The 20,725-nt window shown below is 66.8% G+C and overlaps 6 protein-coding genes across 6 annotated transcripts in view; 2 read left to right on the top strand and 4 right to left on the bottom strand.

Annotated features, from left to right (window-relative positions):
- The window catches only part of EMIHUDRAFT_46436 (hypothetical protein), a gene marked incomplete at both ends in the record, with an annotated part of 869 nt that extends 589 nt beyond the window's left edge, over nucleotides 1-280 (bottom strand). The window contains one exon of the mRNA XM_005769781.1: nucleotides 140-280. Within this exon, the coding sequence (XP_005769838.1) occupies nucleotides 140-280 (141 nt within the window). The remainder of the gene's footprint in view (nucleotides 1-139) is intronic.
- Nucleotides 281-1,163: 883 nt separating this feature from the next.
- EMIHUDRAFT_65918 (hypothetical protein) lies at nucleotides 1,164-2,327 on the bottom strand (the record flags this gene model as incomplete). The annotated part of the gene is made up of 1 exon (XM_005769780.1): nucleotides 1,164-2,327. One exon carries the CDS (start codon nucleotides 2,325-2,327, stop codon nucleotides 1,164-1,166), a length of 1,164 nt encoding a protein of 387 aa, XP_005769837.1.
- A 5,539-nt stretch (nucleotides 2,328-7,866) lies between these two features.
- On the top strand, nucleotides 7,867-8,775 carry EMIHUDRAFT_210093 (hypothetical protein; the record flags this gene model as incomplete). Its single annotated transcript, XM_005769779.1, has 1 exon — nucleotides 7,867-8,775. The coding sequence occupies one exon, from the start codon at nucleotides 7,867-7,869 to the stop codon at nucleotides 8,773-8,775; it is 909 nt and encodes a 302-aa protein (XP_005769836.1).
- A 1,345-nt stretch (nucleotides 8,776-10,120) lies between these two features.
- On the bottom strand, nucleotides 10,121-12,028 carry EMIHUDRAFT_451403 (hypothetical protein; the record flags this gene model as incomplete). Its single annotated transcript, XM_005769778.1, has 7 exons — nucleotides 11,862-12,028; nucleotides 11,264-11,732; nucleotides 11,174-11,199; nucleotides 11,003-11,039; nucleotides 10,693-10,764; nucleotides 10,426-10,493; nucleotides 10,121-10,216 (listed from the first exon to the last, which is right to left on the bottom strand). Exons 1-7 carry the CDS (start codon nucleotides 12,000-12,002, stop codon nucleotides 10,121-10,123), a joined length of 909 nt encoding a protein of 302 aa, XP_005769835.1. The 5' UTR covers nucleotides 12,003-12,028.
- A 1,546-nt stretch (nucleotides 12,029-13,574) lies between these two features.
- On the bottom strand, nucleotides 13,575-17,400 carry EMIHUDRAFT_210090 (hypothetical protein; the record flags this gene model as incomplete). Its single annotated transcript, XM_005769777.1, has 12 exons — nucleotides 13,575-13,790; nucleotides 13,834-13,923; nucleotides 13,991-14,137; nucleotides 14,261-14,902; nucleotides 14,990-15,050; nucleotides 15,122-15,183; nucleotides 15,298-15,603; nucleotides 15,747-15,801; nucleotides 15,960-16,024; nucleotides 16,192-16,517; nucleotides 16,623-17,061; nucleotides 17,182-17,400. The coding sequence occupies 12 exons, from the start codon at nucleotides 17,398-17,400 to the stop codon at nucleotides 13,575-13,577; spliced, it is 2,628 nt and encodes an 875-aa protein (XP_005769834.1).
- Nucleotides 17,401-18,368: 968 nt separating this feature from the next.
- Nucleotides 18,369-20,692, top strand: EMIHUDRAFT_451402 (hypothetical protein; the record flags this gene model as incomplete). Its single annotated transcript, XM_005769776.1, has 5 exons — nucleotides 18,369-18,795; nucleotides 19,249-19,392; nucleotides 19,735-19,808; nucleotides 20,071-20,151; nucleotides 20,260-20,692. 5 exons carry the CDS (start codon nucleotides 18,369-18,371, stop codon nucleotides 20,491-20,493), a joined length of 960 nt encoding a protein of 319 aa, XP_005769833.1. The 3' UTR covers nucleotides 20,494-20,692.
- Nucleotides 20,693-20,725: the final 33 nt, after the last annotated feature.

Below are 20,725 nucleotides of genomic sequence, written 5' to 3'. Positions count from 1 at the left end.
CACTTCCCAAGAGGAAGTCCGAAGAGCCCCTCCGGCGGAGGCCCACTGAAGACCGGCCGCAGCAACCTTTGGGGGGGGGGGGTCCCCAGGGGGCCTTGGGCGCGCGCGCCTCCTCCTCGGTAAAGTTCTCCTTCTTCACCTCTGGCGAGAGGTGGTTGTGCCAGCGCTCGCGGCACTGCTTGCCCACCCGGCCTGGCAGGTGCTGCGCGATCTGGGACCAGGAGGAGGGCCCGTACTGGGCCACCATCCTCAGCAGCTTGGCATCCTCCTCCGGCGTCCACACCATCTTCTTGATTGCCCGCGCAGGGTGGTCTGGTCCACACTCGTCGCCCGCCGCAGGCCAGTAGCACGGGGCGGCAGCAGCGGCGGCGGTGGCCCACGGCGCGGGGGCGGCAGAGACTTCCTCTGGAGTGCACTCCTCCGTCGCGTCCGTGTCGCTGTCGGGCGGCAGCGGTATTTTGAGCGGCGCTACGGTCATGGGCGGAAGTCGTTATATGAGCGGCGCGCAGAGCAGGGAAACCGTCTAGCCCGCTTCGGGACAGTTACGTCTTCGTCGAGTAAGGACGTCTGCGCGCCCCGGTTAACGGTGATTCGGGTGCGGCTGACGAGGTTGACCCATAACGGCGCATCTAGTGATGCTCCTGAAGCCTCATCATGGCCGCAATCAAGTGCGTGCAGACGTCAGATCGAGGGTCGCCCCCCCTTGCCCCAGACCACTTTGTGTGTGTGGAGACGTGTACCTTACCCTTACCTTACCTTAGACGTCAGATTGCCTGTGCCCTCTTCGCTCTTGCCTTTCCGTCTACGTTACCGTCTTGGAAAGAATCCCGTCCAGAGATGGCGCACGCGTGACCCACGTCGCTCGAGAGCAGGGTCGCCCTGGGTCGAGTACCTTAGTCCTTACCCCGGCCGGGTATCCCGCCGCACGCGTCGGGTCGCTCAGTGTTCGAGGGGTCTCGCGGTGACAGGTGTTGAACGGGCCAAGGAGACAGGGATTGTGTTAGGGCGGGCCTGGGGGGTGCGGGTTGGGTTGTTGTACGCCCTGGGTCATCGGTGCGCACGCGTGCTTCTGCGTGTCTCCTGCCGTGTCGCCCGGTCCGCCTCGTGCGCTTTGCGTGCCGCGTGCCGAGCGCGCTACCTCGGCCCGCGGCTCGCAAGAGCAATCAGGACTTCTCAATGACCATGTGGCACAACACGAAGTCGAAGGAGAAGTCGTCGGGACGCGCCTCCACGCGCGCGGCAAAGTCCGCGTACACGCGGTCGACCAGGCGCTGCCGCTCGTCGGCCGGGCGCGCCTCATCGCCGCTGCCGCTGCCAAAGGCGCGGACCACCTCCCAACTTGTCACGCAGCGCAGCATTTCGACAAAGGTCTGAGCGTACGCAGCCGCGTCCACCGGAGCCGCCGCCGCGCGCTGGGCGACAAGCTCGGCGCGGAGCGGGCACGCAAAGTGCCGCACCTCCGCCGAGGCCAGCACCAGGCCCGCCCTGGACACCGCCGAGTTCGGGTCGTCTAGCGGAGCAGTGAACTCCGCGAGGGATCGGTAGTAGGCGGGCGAGGTGGCTCGCCGCTGCTCCGCGGAGGTGAGCAAGCCGTCGCGCACGAGACCCTGCACGCACTCGGCCAGCACATGGTATATCGAGGCCCCGGTGCCGCCGTGCCCCCAGTGAAAGCCCGTGCGCTCGTCGACTGCGAAACTGGAGACGACCAGTCGGCCGCCGGGCTTGAGCTCTGCTGCGCGGCAAAGCAGCAGCCTCTGCCAGTCCGCAGCAGCGGTCGCACGAAAGGCCGCGATGGCGGCGGCGTCCTCTGCTAGGCTCGCGTCCGCGGTCACGTGTCGCAGCGCCTTCTGGAAGGTTCCGGGAGGCTCGCTGCTCGCCAGGAAGTGCATCGCGCAGTTCGAGAAGGCCAGGTCGACCGAGCCGGGCGCCGTTACCTCCTCGTAGAAGCTCGTGTTGCTCACGAGCGGGAACACGCCTTCGCCGAGCTCGTGCTTGAGATCGCGCGTGAGGAGTGGGCTCCACTCGTTGTGGCGGTGATCTTCGAAAATGGCGACCACTGGTCGCTGCGGCCGAGGTGGGTGCGCACCCGCGTCACGCTCGCGAATGTGCCTCGCGCACTCCCTGAAGCACGGCGCCGTGCTGCGGCCGTCGCAAGTGCCGAGGTCCAGCAGCACCGCTGGCTTTGATGCGTCATCCAGGCTTTTGAGCGATGCGATCTGACCGGCGGCGAGCGCGTACAGGTGCTTTGCAAACGTCGTGTTTTCGTCCCACGCCGCATAGCTCCTGGAGTCTGTGCAATTGAAGCCAAGTTCGCGTCGCGATGACATGGGGGGAGCTCGCGGCGGGCAAATGCGTCGGGGCCAGCGGGAGAGGAACGGGAACGTGCGAGGCTTGGGCAAGCGCTTGGACCGCGAGTCTGGCAGCTTGCTTCGTTTTCTTTTTCAGACGTTTTCTTTTTCAGGCCTCCCGTGGGACGAGCCCGACGCGGGCGAGAAGCTGCGCGCCTCCGCGCGGCCGCCGGAGCCGGCTGAGAGCTACGGGTATGTTCGTAAGAGCTACATACACTGAAAAAGAAAGAATCCTTACGTTTCACCTATTGTGGCGCAGCGGGCGGAAAGCGACGCTTCTACGTGGGCCCAGACCGCGCGCTCCGCGCTCAGCCGGCGACTCTGTCTTACCTCTCTCCGACGCCCGCACGCGACCACCCTCCGGGCTACTATGTGGGCCGTCCTGATTGCGGCAATCTGCTGCTCCCTGCTCGCCACGATTGTCCTCGGTGTCCCTCAGCTGGCGTTTCCTTCCCCGCCGCTTGTGCCAACGCTCGCCTTCATTGCCACGGCCGGCACGTCCCTTGCGGCCGCGGTGGTGAGACGCCGCTCCTCGAGAAAGGCGACCAGCCTGCCACTGCCAGTTGCGCAGCCGATTAAGAGGGGGCGGAAGCACCGGTATGCGCAGGACCCGGCAGCGCAGGACCCGCCACAGGCGTACTCGCTACCCCCGTCTCCGCCGCCACACGGTGCAGCCAACGCTGAGCCAGCGTGTGAGCAAAGCGGCGTCACCACAGCGGAATTGCACAGCCTCCTTGCGCGAGCGCAGTCGGCGTTGGCTAGTCTGCTCCCCGACGACACGACGTTTCGTTCGCACATGGCCAGCTGCCTCGAGACCATCCGTGCCAAAACAGAGGCTCCTACGCCAGGCCGGCGTCCAGGCTACAAAGCCAAGCAATACCATTACCTAGACGCACTCCCGGAGAGCCATCCGAAACGGCCCAGCCGACTGGAGGTGTACGAGGCACTGGATGCGCTGCTCAAGGCCGTGTGGCCCCAACCGTTGAGCAGCGCGCAGAAGATGCGACGGTGGCGGGCAAATGAAGACAACAGAGATCGGGCGAGAACGCACAGGCAGAGTAACAGTCAGCGTCAACGTGCTGAGGCAAAGCGCGAGGCGGCGGTGCTGCAGCCGACGCAGCCCAGAGTCCGACAGCGTGGTACCACTGTAGCCCAGGCCCCACAGCTCGACGCGCCGCCGCAGGGCTCCCACTGCCCGCGGCTCCTCCGATCGTCTGCGCGAGATGTGGCAGGAGCCAGCCAGCAGGAGACGGAGTGCGAGGCGAGCTGCGGGAGTACGGTGAACAGCGTGAGCGACATGGACGAGGAGATGGCTGGAGGTGCGGTACTCAGCGGTGCCGAGGATGCGACTGGAGATCTCCGCAGCTCGGCGGGCAGCGGCATTGAGGAGGCTGCGACGGACGAGGAGGCAGGTGGAGACGGCGAGGCTCGCTCCGCCGCCGCCCCGGAATCCGTGCAGCAGCTCCTTGAGCGCCTACCGCTCGGCCAGTATGTGCAGCTACGCCTTCCGCCCGGCGCGTACGGCCGGGTGACGGATCACCAACATGAACTGACCGGCAACAACGTGTTCACGCCGAACAAGGTTTGCGTGCGGCTCGAAGGCGCTGACCGTTCAAAGGCGTTCTACGTGGCCGACGTTGTGGCTGCAGACGCGCCGCCCCCGACGCGGAACCGGTGTCGGACCGTGCGGAGATGCCCCGCAGAGGTGGCGGCGGAGGAGCAGGCCGCGCGGGAGCGGCGCGCAGCAGCGGCGGAGAAGGTGCGGGCCGAGCGCAACAAAGAGGCGCAGACGGCGGTCGGGAAGCAGGTGAAGAAGAAGAGCGAGGAGTGGCCGCTTCTTCCCCAGGGGCGGCGCATTCCCTCGCGAGTGCTGTGGCTGATCACCGGGATGATCCGGCGAGGGCCGCGAGATGGTGGCGACTTTGCAACCCTCGCGGACGTCCAGGAGCTCGAGCTCACCAACGAGGAGGTGGCAATGGGCGAGGACGCGAGGGAGGCGGTACAACCGATGGGGGCGGCAGGGCCGAGTGAGACGGCAGGGCCAAGCACGGCGGCAGGGCGGCGCCCCTCTGGTGCAACAGGGGGCGGCAAGGCGCGGCAAGGTGCGGCGGACGACCTCGAAGCCGAACTCGCGAGCGCGGCCGTCGGGGCCAGAGTCCTGACAGGGCGCATGGACGACAACGAAGCTAAATCGATCGGGGCTCCGTTTCCGATGCGGAGCGTCAACCTGAAGGTCGACATCCCGCACCGCTTCCTAAACGCGGCGACCGACCAGATCCCCGCCGAGCTGACGCCAAAGGACAGGGACACCAAGGAGTCGCTCCTGAGTCGCCTAAAGGCCGACAGCTACCTCGACTGGATCAACGGGTACTATCCGAAATTCAAAGCGGGCATGAAGCAAAACCTGACCAACTTCAACACCGCGCCCGGGTCGAAGCAGCCAAAGCGGCGGTCCGAGTCGGTGGTCGTCAAGCCCGAGCACACGTACACCGGGAGCGACGGAGAAGGGTGGGGCCAAAAAATCTGGAGGCTCTTCAACTACACGTCGTGTCAGAGGCGGCCCGACGATTGGCGAGGTGCTCCGATGAGCTGGGCGTGGTTTGTCGTCGGGCTCTTTTTGTGGGTGGCGTGCTGGCCGTACTTGACGCCAATCAGCCGCCGCATGCCTCCGACGCACATGCAGCTCCTATTGTACTACGCCGTCTTGGACGCCGTCATGAACGCGCACCGCGACAACTCTTCGTCCGCCGACATTGACCGGTTCATCCAGGGTGAGGAGCTCGGAGAGGAGGGCCACCCCAGCGCGGGCGCCGTCAACTCGCAGAGGATCGGCTCCAACGTGATGGTGCTCACGCTCGGCACGCGCCCGATGACCTTCACGCTTCGCTTTCCGCCAAAGCACAACCTCACGGTCAACCGCAAGTCGTACATCGTGAGCCCGCGCTGCCAGATGCATGCCGGATTTTGCACCGTCTCCATCCTCGACCCCGTCGACGACCTCACCTTTACCCACGGCGCCGAGTTTGAGATTGTGGCTGTCGACGACAAGAAGGCCAGCTGGTGGCGGGTGGCGGCGACGTGGAGGTGGCTGCAGGCGGCGGAGGACTTTTACTCGGACACGCGCGGCCTGCGGCTGGACAAGGCCAAGGCGAGCAAGCTAGAGGGCTACGCGCGGTCCGACGAGGTGTTCCCGAGGCCGTCCCTCGAGGGGCAGCGCCAGAGGCGGAGCCGGAGGGCGGCCGGGCGCGGGTAGGGAAGGGCGCAAAAGTGTTTGTTGGTTTGTGTTTAGACCTTACAGGAGGCTCCGAGCAAGAGCCGTTCGCCGCAGTTCCGCCGCCGTTCCTCCGCTACGGCTCTCCTCTACACGCCTCTGGAGGCGAGGGGCAGGGACGAGGCGACCCACAGCCAATTTTTTCTTACACCGGCACGCGCGCGGCGCCTCCTCCTCCTCTGGCCCCTCGCGACCTCCAGGCGGGCCACCACGGCCCGTCCCGGTGGCCCGGGTGCCGCTCATGCACCCGCCCGACGCCCCCGCCCGCCAGCTCCCGCACTGGGGAGCTTTACCTCCGCCAGCCAACCGTTCGGTCACTACCGAAATAAGTGGAGCCATCGCGCTGGTGCCCGACCGTAATACGCGGAGAGGCTCGAGCAAGCCGCCTGTATGGAGGTCGAACGGCGTGAGGGTGGGCGGTGGGCCGCGAGAGAGTCGCGCAGCCGCGCTTGTGTGGACCGGTGAGGCTTCGGGTGGCGTATCGGGCCGTCGGACTGTCAGATACGTGGCGCAGGAGTGCGAATCATGGGGCAGTCCGCACGCACCGTGCCGAGCCGACCCGCATGCACGACCGGAGCACCTCGATGCGGCGCGAGAAGCGTCGCCTCGAGGTGCCGCGGCCCGCCGCTGCAGCATCTCGAAACGGCGCTCTCGAAAGCGCCGCGGTGGCGGCCGAGCGCGCGGAGTCGACGATCAAAGTTGACGGCGTGCCGGCCGTGGGCCCGGACGAAGGTCCCGGCTCGAAAACGCGAGCAGAGGCCGTCGTGTGGGGCACGGCGAGCCACCGAGCCTCGGCGAGAAAGGTCGGCACACCCTATCTCAGCGTCGGCTGGGTAAGCGCTGTAGCGAGGTCTCTTGGGTGGACCCGGGAATACGAGTACTTGCCACAGAAGGAAAAGGCCGGCTAAGAGAGAAAAAAGAAAAAGACGAAAAACACACGGACGGCGTTTGAACCGGTCGGCGTTCGCTGTCGCGGCGCGAACGAGAGACGAACGCTGTCGAAGAGCACGAACGAGACCGAGACGATGCTTCGATTTCTTTCGATCGCGGGGGTACCTGTGGCTTCGACCGTGACGCGGTGGAATTCTTTATTCGCACGAAATTCTTATTCGCGAAATGAAAAAGAATTTTACAACAAAAGGCGGTCGCACGACACGATTCACGCGACAGGCGAGGCGCGGGCGACGGCTTCTGCAGAAGCCGTCGCCCGCACCACAGGAGCAGTCACACCACCACTCCCACTCCGGCGCCCACCCGCTCCCCACCCCGACATCCCCACCCCACCCCACGCTCGCCCACGACGCCAGCCGCCCGTCGCCCGCCGCACCGCCGTCTCAAAATAAATAACACGTTCCTCCGAGGGATTAGCTCCGTGTACCGGGTTTCCCCTTAACTGGTCTCTTATGTTTCATTTTCCCATTCAAATCGACAGCTTTGTCCCACGAGAGGAGAGCACTCACAAATATCACGACATGCTGCCTCCACTATCCGCACACACACCCGCACGATGCGCACAGAGAACCAAAAACAGGGTAGCCCAAGAGCGAGGCCGAGGGCCCGGCTACAGGAGTGTGCGCTCATCGGACCGGCTACAGGAGGCGCCGGCGGCGAAGAGCCCGCCGCCCTCCGCCACCGTCGCCGCCACCACCGCCGTCTCCACCGCCGTCTCCACCGCCACCGCCGTCTCCACCGCCACCGCCACCGCTACCGGGCGGCGGGGTCGGCGGCGCCGGTGGCGTCGGAGGGACCGGTGGCGGCATCGGCGGCGGGTCTGGCGCCGGTGGGGGCGGCGGGGGCGCGGGCGGAGCCGGAGGCGTCGGCGGAACGGGCGGCGGCGCGGGCGGGGCGGGAGGGAACGGCATCGGCAGCGGGGACGGCCTTGGTGACGGCGCGGGGGAAGGGGCAGGCGGCGGCATGGGCGGGGCAGGCGGCGATGGGGGCGCCGGCGGCGGCATTGGCGGTGAGTCAACCTTCAAAAAACTCTGCGTCCCGCCCTGCCCCGAGCGCCCGACGCCCGAGGACCGACCAGCGGCGGCTGCCGCACCTGGGTGCGCGCGCTTCACGCACCCGGAGCTTCACCGCCCATGAAGGTGGTACTTGCTGCTTGCTTGCTTGCCTTGTTTGGTTTCCATTTCCTATGGCTCTTACGAACATAAAAGAAATAAAGAAAACGGACAACCCAAGGGAGGGATAAGAACATACCCGATGGCCTGCGCTTTTTTTTTGCAGCGCGGCGGCGCCCAGTAAATGTCCTCCGACGGCGAGCGCCTCGAGATTTCCGCGGTCTGCGCCGACTACTTCGCCGCGCTGCACGGCTGCGATGCCGAGCGCTTTCGCGGCATGTTCCACCCGCGCGGCGTCCTGCTCGGCCTCGGTCCCGACGGCGCCGTCGTGCGCCGTGACTCTGCCGCGTTTTGCGCGGGTGTGGTCGCGCGGGGCGCGTCAAACGAGTACGCCGTCCACGATCGCATCGTTTCGATCGAGTTCCTCGGCCGCGCCTGCGCGAGTGCAAAGGTGCAGATTGCGCTGCCGCCGGCGCCCGAGTCGCCCACGCCGACCACGACCGCCGTGCTGTACACTGACTTCCTCACGCTGCTGCGCGACGACTCCATCGACGGCGGCGCCTGGCGTGTCATCGCAAAGATCTACTCCTCTGCCCCGCTCGACGACGCGGACGTGCGCGCGGACGGCGTGACGCCGGCCGACTTTTCCGACGTCACGCGTGCCGTGGACGGCTATTGCCGCTCGAACCGGCGCTGCGATGGCGAGGGCATGGCGAGGATCTTCCACCCGGCGTGCTGTCTGACGTATGCGCTTCCCGACGGCATCGTCGTGTGCGACGCCGACGAGTTTTGCCGCGTCCGCGTCGCCGGCCGGTGGGAGCAGCCGGCGCACCGGCCGTATGCGCACCTGCGCGGTGACCCGCGCGTGGCCGCAGCGGACACTCTGGTGTCGGTCGATTTCGCCGGGCCGCGCGCCTGCCGCGTTGTGCTGCGCATCGGTTGCCCGCCCTTTCTTTGGACGGACGTGCTCCTCTGCCTGAAGCTGACGGCGCCGGTTTACGGCAGAGACGGCTGGTGGATCGTTGCCAAGTCTTCGTCGAGCGTGCCGTTTCTGCAGGGGGAGAGGGGAGAGGAGGGACCGCACCGTAAATGATTCGAAAGTAACAGCGCCTCTCGCACCTGTGGCTGTGCCGTGCCTCGTGTAGGTGCGATACGCGAAAAGATGTGGCCGCGCCGGCATGCCGGCCAGCCGGCAAGCGGCAACAAAACGAACATGGAACAAAAGCCCGGGGGTAATTACTAATTTTGTTCGTCTTGGGCGGGCGCGGCCGCGGGCGTCATGCCGCGGCGCGCGGGTGGACGGCCCGGGCGATGGCGCCTCGCCCCGTCGGCGACCCTCTCAAGCTCAACGACAAGCAGATAGAACTCTCTCTCTCTAAACTTTGTGGCTGCGTGGGGCGGCGCACACTCTTGCCGATAACTGCCGATAGCACAACCCGGGTCGCTCTCTCTACATCTTGCCCGCGAGCCCCTTGAGCCGCCGGCTGCGCCTGAGCTTCCGCAACACGTCGCGGGCGAGGCCTGCGGCCGCCATCCCGCCGCACAGGAGGAGCCACGGGAGCATGGACACGGCCGCCAAGTTGCGACCCTCCTCGTCCGAGTGGAGTGCCTCGTCGTGTAGCACCGTCGCCGCGCCGGGCAAGCGTGGCCGCGGCACCGACCCGCGATCGCGCCTTGGGCGGGCCTTGAGCGCCGGATGGAGGCGCGAGTCCGGATCAGCGGGGGCGTGGCTCCACAGCGGCGCGTTGAGGAAGCGGCCGGACCGGTTCGCGGACGCCTTCCAGAGTGGAGCCAGCAGCGACGGCCTCGGAGCGCCTACCCGCCAAACGGGGGAAGGGTGCTGCGCGGGGGAAGCCTCAAGTGGCGCGCGCGGCCGCCACGCGCCGTTGCCACCCACCCTCGCCAAGTTGTCCATGGCCGCGGGTGTGGTGTCTGACGCCGCGGGCCGCCTCACGTCCCCCGCACCCTCGAGGCGTGCAAGCGCCTCCGCCGCGTCGGGCGTCAGGGATGCCGATGGGGCGCGTTCCGCCTCTGCAACCGCCCGTCGCAGCCTCGGGCCCTCATCGGCGTGCCCTTTGGCGATCGAGAGGGGCGGCGGTGGCGGTGGCGGTGGCAGCGGCGGGGCGTCCGCAATCGACGCAGCACCGTCGCGAGGTGGCGACGCGGCGGCATCGGCAGCGCCGGCTGGCCGCGCATCGGCGCTACACGGCTTCTCCTTCTCGCACATGGCGGGCGGCGAGGCGGCGGCTGCGGCGGTGGCGGCGGCGGCGGCAGTGGCGGCGGCGGGGTTCTCGGCGGCGGGCGGCAGCGGCCGAGGCGAACGCGACGGCGGTGGCGGCGGGCAGCGCTCGCAGGAGAGCGCGCAAGTCGAGTTCATGAATCCGGGGTTGGTGGCGCACTGGTCGTCGAGCGCCCACGACCAGCAGCTGCCGTGGAGGTCAGCGCAGCCTGGGGAGGGGAAGCCCGCGCGGCCGTGAGAGCGCGCCTGGCGGACACGCCTCGCGCGGCGCAAGCTCGGCGCCGCGCCTGAAGCGCTCGCTGCCGCGGGGTCGAAGGGCGGACGCTCTTCGGGAGGGCACAGGAGTGCCTCTTGGCCAGGGCAGTGCGTCCGGTAGTAGCCACAAAAGGCCGCGTTCAGCGTCCGGACCACGTGCGCCCCGAGCCGCTGACGGGCGTTGGCCGGCCGCGGCGGCGGCCCGAAGAAGCGGCGGCGGCAGCTGGAGAGGTCTAGCTTCTTGTAGACCATCTTGTTCCAGTTGTAGTCGGAGCCGATGTTGAAGTCGATGCCGTAGTGCACGATGTAAGGCTCGCCTTATGCGCGAGGGCGAGGCGGCGGTGGGCGCCTCCTCTCCGCCTTCATCCCCTCCTCCTTCCCCACCCCCCCCTTCCCCTCATGATGCCGGCTGGGGCGGGCCGGCTGTCTCTGGCCGGTCCGAGCCCCGATCCCAGCTGCGAACGCAAAGCCTCGCCCCGCCCGCTGTGGCTCCCGTCCCGCGTGTGCGAGGCGCACCGAAGCTCAGCTCGCTCGGGTACGCCACCACGCCGCGCGTGACCTCGTGCTCCACCCCAACCTCGGCGGCGCCTAGGAATTCCCCAAGAGTCGCCAAAAGTGGCGGCGAGTCGCAATCACCCGCCCGCCGTCCCGGCGGTCCCGCAGCTCGTGCGAATCGCCCTCTTCACCCATCTGTAACATCACAATGGGGAACTCCTAGCAGGCAGGCATTTGCCGCGTGGAGCGAGGCGAGGAGAAGTCGGCCGGCCTTCAGAGCCGCGAAAGGTTTCTAGCGCGTCGCTGCGAATGTCGGCATCTGACCGAGCGCCGAAAGCGTAGCCGTACATCTCGGCGATCCACGGCGCCTGTGAGACAGGTGATGGACATGTCGTGGACATGTCCGAGACGCGCCGTACTCTCGATCCACGGCGCCTGTGAGACAGGTGATGGACATGTCGTGGACATGTCCGAGACGCGCCGTACTCTCGATCCACGGCGCCTGGCCGCGCTGCACATATGCGTCGCCTAAACAAATAGGGCACGCTCTCATGGTGCGGTCGGCGACCATGCTGCGCCGGGAAGCGTCGACCCGTCGGGATGTCTTCGCCCGTCCCGTTGAGGCGCCAGTACCGCCCCGGCTCGGTGCGCACGCGCCCGCAGTAGTGCAGCCAGCGCGGCGCAATCTGGCGCAGGTCGTCGCGGTGGAAGATGTGATACCAGCCCACGGGCTTGGCCTTGGGCACGGCCTCTGGCGGGAGGAACTGCGCGGCCAGCTTGTTCGACGTGCCGATCATGTAGGAGACTCGCTCCGAGACGACGGTGCCGCGCTTTGCGCCCATCGCGACGGGGTCGATTGGCTTGAGGAGGAGCATGTCGGCGTCGATGAAGAGGACAAACTCCTCGGTGAAGTCCGCCTCGGAAGACCAGTGCATCACCGAGGCTGGCTTATTGTACGAGGCCGAGACGTCGCCGTTGAGCGGGTTGTGGCGGTAGTTTGGGTGGACAAAGGTGCGGCCGACGCCTTCGCCGATCGACATGCCCTTGTACGACGCGAGCGCCTTAGGGCCCCAGCTCAGGGTTCGGCGCAGAGACGTGCGCTTGTGCGCTAGCGTGCGTGCGTGCGTGCGTGCGTGTGCGTGTGCGGTGTGCGTGTGCGTGTGTGCGTGTGTGCGTGTGTGCGTGCGTGCCTCGGCGCTGCACGCGAGAAGTCGGGTTATGTTTCCGTGGAAGCCGGATGCTCGGAAGGACTCGAAGACGCCAACTGCGAACCAGTCGAACTGCGTGTTGTTGCATTCGCTGGTGAACACGATATGTACCGGAGCTGCCATCGGGTTGGCTTCGAAGGAAGCGGTGGCCCGCTTCTTGGTTGGACAGGTGTGAACAACACCCCGGCCCTCGCCACTCTTTTGCACAGACCCCCCCCCCCCCCATCGGCGCGCGCCCGACCTTTGAACGGCCGCCAGGAGCACCAAGAGGACTCCTCATGGCTGCACTCAAGTGGGCTTCGACCGGCCTCGGCTGGGGGGGCGGGTTGTCCCGGTTGCGGACGCCTTCTGCAGCCCCCTGGGATGGGGACAGCACCCCAAAACTGCCCCCCGGCGGCATACAGCACTGCCAGCCAGCCTCTTTCTCCTCCTCAAGGGCTGTACTATAGGCCATGTTGCGCCGCCTCCTACTGGCAGCCGGGCGGGCGCGCGCGGCGCGCCGCGGGCGCCTCGGCGCGCGCACGGCTCGCAAATTTCGAACGAGTACTGCCGCCCGGCCGCCTCAAGGCTGCCGGGCGGCAGTACTCGCCTCGCAAGGCGCGCGCACCGGCTGCTCTGGCTGCTGCGCCGGCGGCCGCTGCGCTGGCCGCTGCTGCGCCGGCTGGCGAGCGGTACGGCCGCCGGCGGCCGCTGCACCCGCGCCTTCCCTCGCGGGCGCCGTCGCGCCGCGCGCGCCCAACTCTGCTGGTACACGGCACGCGTCGTCACTCAGCCGCGGAGAACAGGTGGTGCAGCGCGCGAAGCGCGCGCGATCTCGTACTTTCAAGGCTGGATCCGGCCATTCCAAGGGTATACCTTTGAGAATCCCCAGCGTCCCACCCTCCTAGTCACACTCTCAATATCTCGACTGGCCAACACGAAGTGCTGCGATCGAGGCTCGCCCATTTCTTTTTTCCTTTCTTTTTTTGGGTCCTGTGGGCACCCTAGTATCATACGCAACGTTACTCGAATTCGTCAGAAGCGAAAAAACGGCACCTTGTGACGGTGCCCTGGCAAAATCGTCCCGATTTCGATGCGCGATTTAGCTAAGTCCCAGAGCCGTTTACGCATGAGCGGGCCCCCTCACCAGCCTAGGGCTCGCGCTTCTGGCCCGAGGTGTCGCCGCTGCCTCCCGCGCCCTCCGGCGCCTGCTGCTACTGCCGGTCGGCCGGTCGGGTCCGCGCGACGGCTCCATCCTCGAGACGTAGCGGTCGCTGAGCGCTTTCTCGACCGCTACGTCTTCCAGTGCACCCTTCCACCGCGACCCTCGAACCTGCGCTGCGCGGCGCAGTTGCTGCCGAGCGAGACGCCCCCGCCCGCGCAGGGGCGGCATCACCAGACGCTACCGCATGGCCGAGCAGCGAGCAGTGTGTGCCGCAGTGCCCGTCCGGGCCCTCTTGCAGCTGCCTCTATTGGGCGTAAACCGCGGATATAAGGGTCTATACGGAGGTGGGTGGCCTCTTAGAGGTATGGGAGCCGCTGGCACCGCGCTGGGCGCCGCGGATGCACGTACGAACGAACATTATGAAATCGGGACGATTTTGACCCAAAAATCACAAGGTGGCGAGGCATGCCCCCCCCCCCCCCCACACACGTGAAGTTTCATTGTGCGCGACCTTTGTACTAACGTGTGAGATCCGTTCGCCTCGCAGCCGATCAGACCTGCCGCTGCACCGACGACACCTCGCCTCCAGAGACGTCGCGCGCCTCCGCAGAGCTGCGGCTGCTCATGTTGGCGAACACCCGGCTGAGGCCGCCAGAGCTGCGCTTCGAGAGGCTGGTGCTGCCCTCGACGATGCTGTCCGAAAGGAGGTCCGCCCGCGACCGAGCGGGGGTCGCGCCGAGGCTCTTTGCCAGAAGCACGAACGACACCTGTGGAGAGGGACAGCCCCTCGTCAAGGAACTCGATGCGCACAAATGGGTGAGAAAGAACGCGCGCCTTGCGGTGGCGCCCCGGGAAGCAGGATTTTGCGAGGTCCTTGTAGAGTCCGCCGGCGATGAGCTCCTGCGGCGTCGGAGGGTTGGGGGGGGCGGGAGCTGAGATTGGGCGGTGGAGAGCATGCGCTCTCTACTCCGCGAGCCCGCTCCTGCGGCGTGACTTCAAACATTCTCGAGAACTGGCAACCGCCGAGGTCCGGGTCGTTCTCGTGCGCCATGACGATCTTCAGCTTGTCTTCCCGCGCCTGCTTGACGTGCTCGGCCAGCCGCTCGCCGTCGTCCTCTAACCAAGTATTATGATTGAGGTACAACAGCATGTGGGTAGCCTTGCCGGGGCGGCGCGTTCGGCGTGCCAACCCGCGAAGTGCCATGGAGGGGCGCGCTGATGCAGATGAAGAGCCAACGTCCGCAACGGTAGAGACGGTGAGGCCGCGAAAGGCGTTGGCAAGCTCGCAGGCCAACTCTGCGGCGCCTGGGTTGGCTGGCGAGGCCCAGACCGTGGTCTGTTTGGAAAAGGCGAGCGACTGGCTCTCGAGCTCGCCCGACACGCAGAGCGGCAGGGAGGTCTTGTTCAGATAGTTGGGCGAGCAGAGGAGCACCGCCTGTTGCTCAAATGGGGTCGGTCGGGAGATAGAGAGGACTGCGGAGTGGCTGGCTGTGGCCCGCAGCGCCTCGGCGATAATCTTGAGCGAGATGAGCTGAAACTCATCGCTGCGATACCAGATCGTGAGCGGCCAGTCCTTGTCAAAGATGGCGGGCTGCAAGTCCTCAGGGCATTCGTCGCGCAGCGCCTGCAACGTCCCGCCTCCCTTTTCAGGGTCCGCTTCTTGGACGAGGACGAGCGGCTTGTCCATCTCGAGCGACGAGCGGACCTCTCGGAGGCAGTTCTGTGGCGCGGGAAGCGGGAGGTGAGGCCAGAGTGCGGCGGTGGCGGCGTTGGAGGGGCGCGCCTGCGAGCGGAAGTAGCCCCTCGAGAGGAAGAAGAGGACGACTTGCGACCGTTGGATGTACTCCTCGAGCGCCCCAATGTCTTTGAGATCATCTACCTGCGCGCACACCGCGGAGCGTCAGCGGTGCTCTGTGTGTTTGACTAGCGCGGCTGAGCATCTGCGCGCGTCGAGAAAGATCTTGACATCCGGCAGCAGCTGCTTGAGCTCACCCTTGATGACCTTTACGGCGTCTTGACCGGTCGACCTATTCGTTTGGGCAAGGGGCGGGAATGACGCGGGCCGTTTTTTGTTCCCTGCTCTCGCTCCACGACTCACCAGATGTGGCTGTTGAAGAGGTGCCACGTGAGGCCGAGCACGATGCTCAGCTCGGGGGGCTGCTTGGTCGAGGCAAGCCGGATCGTGGGGATCATGGCGACGCGGCGGGCGGCGACGACGGCGCCAATGAGGAAGAAGAGGGCGACGACGGCGACGAGGACGAGCATCGAGTTGACGACGCCGTTCAGCTTGCCGAACCCGAGGGTGGCGGCGGCCTCCGCTGTGTCGGGGTGCCGCTCCTCAATGCCGAGAAAAATGGTGGTCCAGTTGGCGCCAAGGAAGAGGAGGAGGAGCACGAGACTGGTCGCGACGGCTAGCACATCGTCGCCGACCCGCTTGTACGGCCGCACGGCGGCGAGTGCGACGGCGTAGCAAAGCGTGTGCGGGCGTGGGAGACGCACCAGGGCAGCCGTGCACTCGCTGAAGCTGGCGCCTTCCAGCGAGACGTCGCCGCTGTTGTACACATTCATACCTCCTCCGTACTGCGCGAGTTGGGGCGGGCAGGCATTAAGCGGCGAGGGCGTACAGCGAGCGAGAGAGGGCGGGCAGGCCCTGAGTGAGTGGCCCTTTGGCGAAAGCGTGCCCCGTTTGCCACCCCATGTCCCTCTGCCTTGGCGTGACGCACCTCGCCAGCCGTGCACTCGCTGAAGCTGGCGCCCTTCAGCGAGACGTCGCCGCTGCTGCCCACGTACATACCTCCTCCGTTCTGCGCGAGTTGGGGCGGGCAGGCATTTGATTAGCTGGGAGGGCGTTAGCAGAGGGCGGGCAGGCCTTGAGTGTGGCCCTTTGGCGAAAGCGTGCCCCGTGTGCCATCCCAAGCCCAGTGCCAGCCGTGCACTCGCTGAAGCTGGCCCCCTCGAGCGAGACGTCGCCGCTGTTCCACACGTACATAGCTCCTCCGTACTGCGCGAGGGCGACAGTGCAAGCGGGGCGTCAGCGGGCTGGGGCTGCTCAGGCTAGCCACAAGGCATGGGGGAGGCATGCGACTAAGATGGCCTTAAGGGGCATTCGCAGCATTCCTTGCTTCTCTTTATGTGGCGAGCGGTGCGTGGGAGAGAGGGGCGGCGCACCCCGCTGGCCTCGCAGCCCGTGAAGGACACGTCCTTCATCGCAATGTCGCCAGCGCCAGACGCGCGCACCGCACCGCCATAATCACCACTAAGCCCGTCCACAAAGTGTAGCACCTCCAGGTAGAGGCTGCAGCCGCTCGAGAGTGCGAACATGTTGGAGCTCTTGTTGCCGTCGAGCGTCGCGCCCTCCCCGCTGCTCCGGACCGAGAGGTGCATTTCGCCGCTGCACTCGACGTTGCTGCTAAAGGCAAGGCGGACGCCCGGCGGGATGTAGACGCTCGCGTTGCGGTTCTCGGCTGTGGCGTTGTTGATCTCGTCCCGGATGTCTTCAGGCGTGTGGGCGAAAGCCTCGCCGGGGACGAGCGGGGGCAGCGGCGGCGGCAACTGTGGCAACGGCGGCGACGGCGGCGACGGCGGCGGACGCGGTGCACATGCCAGCGGGAGCAGCGCGACGAGAAGCAGCCAGGCCCCCTTCCGGCGCCCCGAGCTGCTCCGCCGCACCGAGGCCGCACCGAAACCCGGCGGCCACATCCACTCCCTCAGCAGCCCGCCGCACGCTACGAGCAGCAAGAACAAGGCGGCACAAAGCTGACCGCGCTGCTGGGAGCGGCCAGGCGCAGACGAGGATTGTCCGCTCATGAAGGGAACGTGGAACGGGGAGGGCACGTCGATGGAGAGCTCGTCGGCCTGCGGGGCCCCCGCGGGCGGCTTGTCGGTCTTGTAGAGCTCGTCGGTGAGCGCGTGATGAGGCTTCGCGTGCCACGCAGGGGCGGCGCAGCGTGGCCGCCAGTCGGAGAAGAGATCGGACTCGACCGCGTTTTCGAAAGTGCCATAGTTGCTCGGGTAGTTCAAAGAGCTGACGCAGTCGCCCTGTATGTTGCAGCCGTCGCCAGCTGAGACCGAGAACGACGGGGGCTGTAACGGCGGCAGCGGCGGCAACAGCGGCGGGGACGGCGGCAGCGGCGGGAATGGCTGGGACGGTGGCGAGACTGAAGCCCGAGCCGCCGGAGCGGAGGACGCCGGAGCGGAGGAGAGCAGCAGGAGCAAGGCCACGGCGCCGCAGCTCCAGCGCGTGCGGGGGTGGGCCGCCTTGCTGAATCGCTGACCCGAGGCCGCACCGAAGCGCGGAGCCAGCGCACCCAGCAGCCAAGAAGATGCGCCACTCGCTGCGAGTAGGAGTGCCTCCGCGGCCGCGAAGACGAGGACCATTGCGCCGACGGCAACGTTACACGTCCACGGGGCTAGAAGCATCGTACGCGTGTGCGCCTCCTAGCCCCCGGGCCGAGTTTCCCGCGACCGTCTTTGACCGTGCCCGGAGAGTAATTCTGTAACGGCAACATGCCACGGGGCGCATCCGAGGCGAGCCGGAGACGCACCCTGAGATCGGGAGGCTGGGCCCCTAGGAAGGGGCTTGAGCGGACTGAGTGTGTACCAGGTGAGTAGGGTGCGTTTGTTTGTCACCTACTGGGCCCCTAGGGAAGGAGCGGTAGATAGCGTAGCCCGTAGGCGCCTAGTAAGCCTAGTTTTAGCGTTCCCCGGCCCTGTGGCACCCTGTCTTACTTATGTCTTATCCACGGGACGGAGAGGATACTTCGCACTCTGGGCCGTGCTGTAGAGCCTACTGTATACTTGATGCAGAGCTTTCCAAATTCGGGTTCCGGCTCCTACCCAGATAGGGGGTGTGTTCCTGTTAGGCGGTCTGTCCACCCGTTAGACCCTGTTCTTCACCTTCCTAACTAACTACCTCGATTATAAAATAACTAACTAACCCTGTGCAATAGGTAGGTAGGTCCGGTTTTGACCCAGAGGGCCCCGCAATAGGTAGGTAGGGGGGGGGGGGGGGCGAAGAGAGGAGTGGGAAACCCGCTTTGGGGGGGGAGACCAGAAAAGAATTTTCTCCCTCACCGGAGCCCTGTGTGCGCATGGCGGAGTCTTCGAAGACGCTCGCCCGCCTCGCCCTGCTGGAGCTCTGCCGATCATGGCACCCGTCGCGCAGCCTCTCATGCCTCCCGCTGGAGCTCTCGCGTCTGGTGTGGGAGCAGCTCAAGGCGAACCACGCACTGGAGCACCAGGTCTGCGCTCACTACGCTCTCACTTCCCGCCACGCCGCGCGGAGAGTCCCCACCCGCTGTCTCCCTCAGGCTGCGGCGGGAGACCACGACGCGCCGGCGGCGCCGATGCCGTGCGCGCTCATGTTCCCGCTCGTCCGTGACGTGTGGCGTGCGTCCGAGATGGACCTCTCCGACGGCGGTCGCTGGATCACGGACGCTTCGCTCGGTGCGCTCGCCTACCTGGACGGGCTGGCCTCGCTCCGCCTCACTCTCTGCCGCTTCCTCACCGACAGCGGCTCCGCGCAGCTCCCGCGCCTCTCTGGGCTCCAGGCCCTCGACGTCTCGTGGACAGAGCTGGGCGACCGCGCAGCGGGGCACCTCGCTGGCTGCCCGGGCCTCACCTCGCTCAATCTGACCGGGCTGGGAGGGCTGACGGACCGCGGCGTCGCGTCCCTCCTCCCGCTCCGCCGGCTGCAGCGCCTCTCCCTCGCGTCCACCTCGGCCGCAGACGCCGCGCCGACGCCCGCCCGACGCCGGAGCGGAGCATGCTCACGTGTGCTCCGCTTGTCCAGGTCACCGACGCCGCGCTAGACTACCTCACCTACTACACGCGCTTTCCCGAGGCAAACACCGACGGCGCGCCCTGCTCTCGACCGCTCTGCCCGGCCCCACGAGCGCAGCTCCCCTCGACGATCTCTAGAACGTGTTTGTGTCTCGCGCCTTGGGGGGGGGGCGGGGGCGGGGGCGGAGAGGAGGAACCACTTCCCAAGAGCGCCACTCTTGGAGCGCCGCCACCACCACCCAGAGCGCTGCGAGCAGCGCCCGGCGATGACGGCTTAGCGCCCACCCAGTCCCAACCTCCCCGTCGGCACACCCCGGCAGCCAATGTGCGTCGGCGCTCGAACCCGCTAAGCCCAATGCCCCGTGTGTGTGTTCCGCGAGTGCGTGTGCCCCGTGTCCGTGGTAGGGACGTGTGTCACAACTGACCGACTGACTGACTGGGTAGGCGCGCGCGGCGTCTCCGACTTGCGGTGGCTCGAGCTCTCAAACACGCGGATCACGGACACGGGTGTGGGGAAGCTTGTGGCAATCATCGAGGACGGCTCGCCGTACGGCAGCGGCGAAGTAGCCGGACACAGCCACTCATCCCGTACACCCACGGTACCCGAACCCACACCATACCCCCACAGTACCTGAACTCACGTAGCCAGACACAGCCACTCTTGCCCGAGACCCGATGCTCCACGCGGCGGTCGTCTCGCCCCACTTGATCCACGCCCCACTCCAAGTGCCCCACTCGCGCCGCCACTGACGCGCCCACTCGCGCCTCCACCGACACGCCCCGACGCCGGGAGGAGCTGGCCGCCACAGCAGTAGCAGAGAGTGGCATCTCGGGTCGCCCTCCCCCCCCGCCCCCCCCGCACACCTCGCGCGGCTGAGATCTGGGGAGATATGCGGAGATCTGGGGAGATCTCTCGCGCGGCTGCGGTAGGCCGTGTCTTTAAGCAGCTCGAGTACCTCGCCCTCTCGATGACGCCAGGCGTGGGACCGCCTGCAGTCAGGCAGGTCCGCGCCATGCTGCAGTGCGGCAGAGACCCGCAGTGCCAGCACACAACGTCACTCCCGACCCGTCCATATGCGTGAAACGTGTATAGAGGATTCGCCTTCCCTGGGGGCGAGCTCTTCGCGGCAGGCAGTATGGGCAGGGCAGGGCGCGGCGGTGTGGGTTTCACGGCAGAGGAGGTAGGGGACGGCAGGGCAGGGCAGTAGCGGCAGTACGGCCTTGGCAGGGCAGGGCAGGTGATGTGCTACGACATTGCCCCGACAGGTTCGCGTCAAGTACGGTTTCGACGCGCCGCTGCCGAATGCGCAGCGGACGCTGGCAAAGTCCAACGCGGTCGCGTTGGAGGCCCGCACCTCACCGCCTCTCCTGCTCCGGATCAGTAGAGTCGCATACGCAATGCACCCCACAACGCTCGTCCCAGCCCCCCCCCCCCCCCCAACGCCCTCAAAACAGGCCTCAAACTGGGTCCTCCGCTTCCGCCCGACAAAGGAGAGGCAGTTGCCCCCCCCGGACAGGACGTGGGAGGCAACACGGCTCGTTTCGTACGTCGCGGCATACACGCGCGAGATGAGTGCCGCAGCTGCCGCTGGCCCCCCCCCGCCCCCCCCGCCGCCGCCGCCGCAGCAGCAGCAGCAGCAGCAGCAGCAGCAGCAGGCGGACGCGGGAAAGCGGCAGAGAGTCGGATAGGTCACAATTTTGAGCCGAGTGTCTGGCGCAGTCACACATAAGTCTTGCCCCCACATCGCAACGTGGCGAAAGCCGAAAGAAGCGCGAGCGAGAGAGACAAGATGGGGCACGCGGGCACCCGCCAGCAGAGCGCCACGCCCCCCTCGCGGCCTCGGCCCCTGAGCCCTGTTTTCCAAACACTTGGAGCACTTGGAGTGCAGTCATTAACAGCAAACACACTTTTTCCAACCAC

This window comes from Emiliania huxleyi (genome assembly GCF_000372725.1).
Source record: "Emiliania huxleyi CCMP1516 unplaced genomic scaffold EMIHUscaffold_41, whole genome shotgun sequence".
Taxonomy (NCBI): Eukaryota; Haptophyta; order Isochrysidales; family Noelaerhabdaceae; genus Emiliania; species Emiliania huxleyi.
This window is presented reverse-complemented; position numbering and strand designations above follow the sequence as displayed.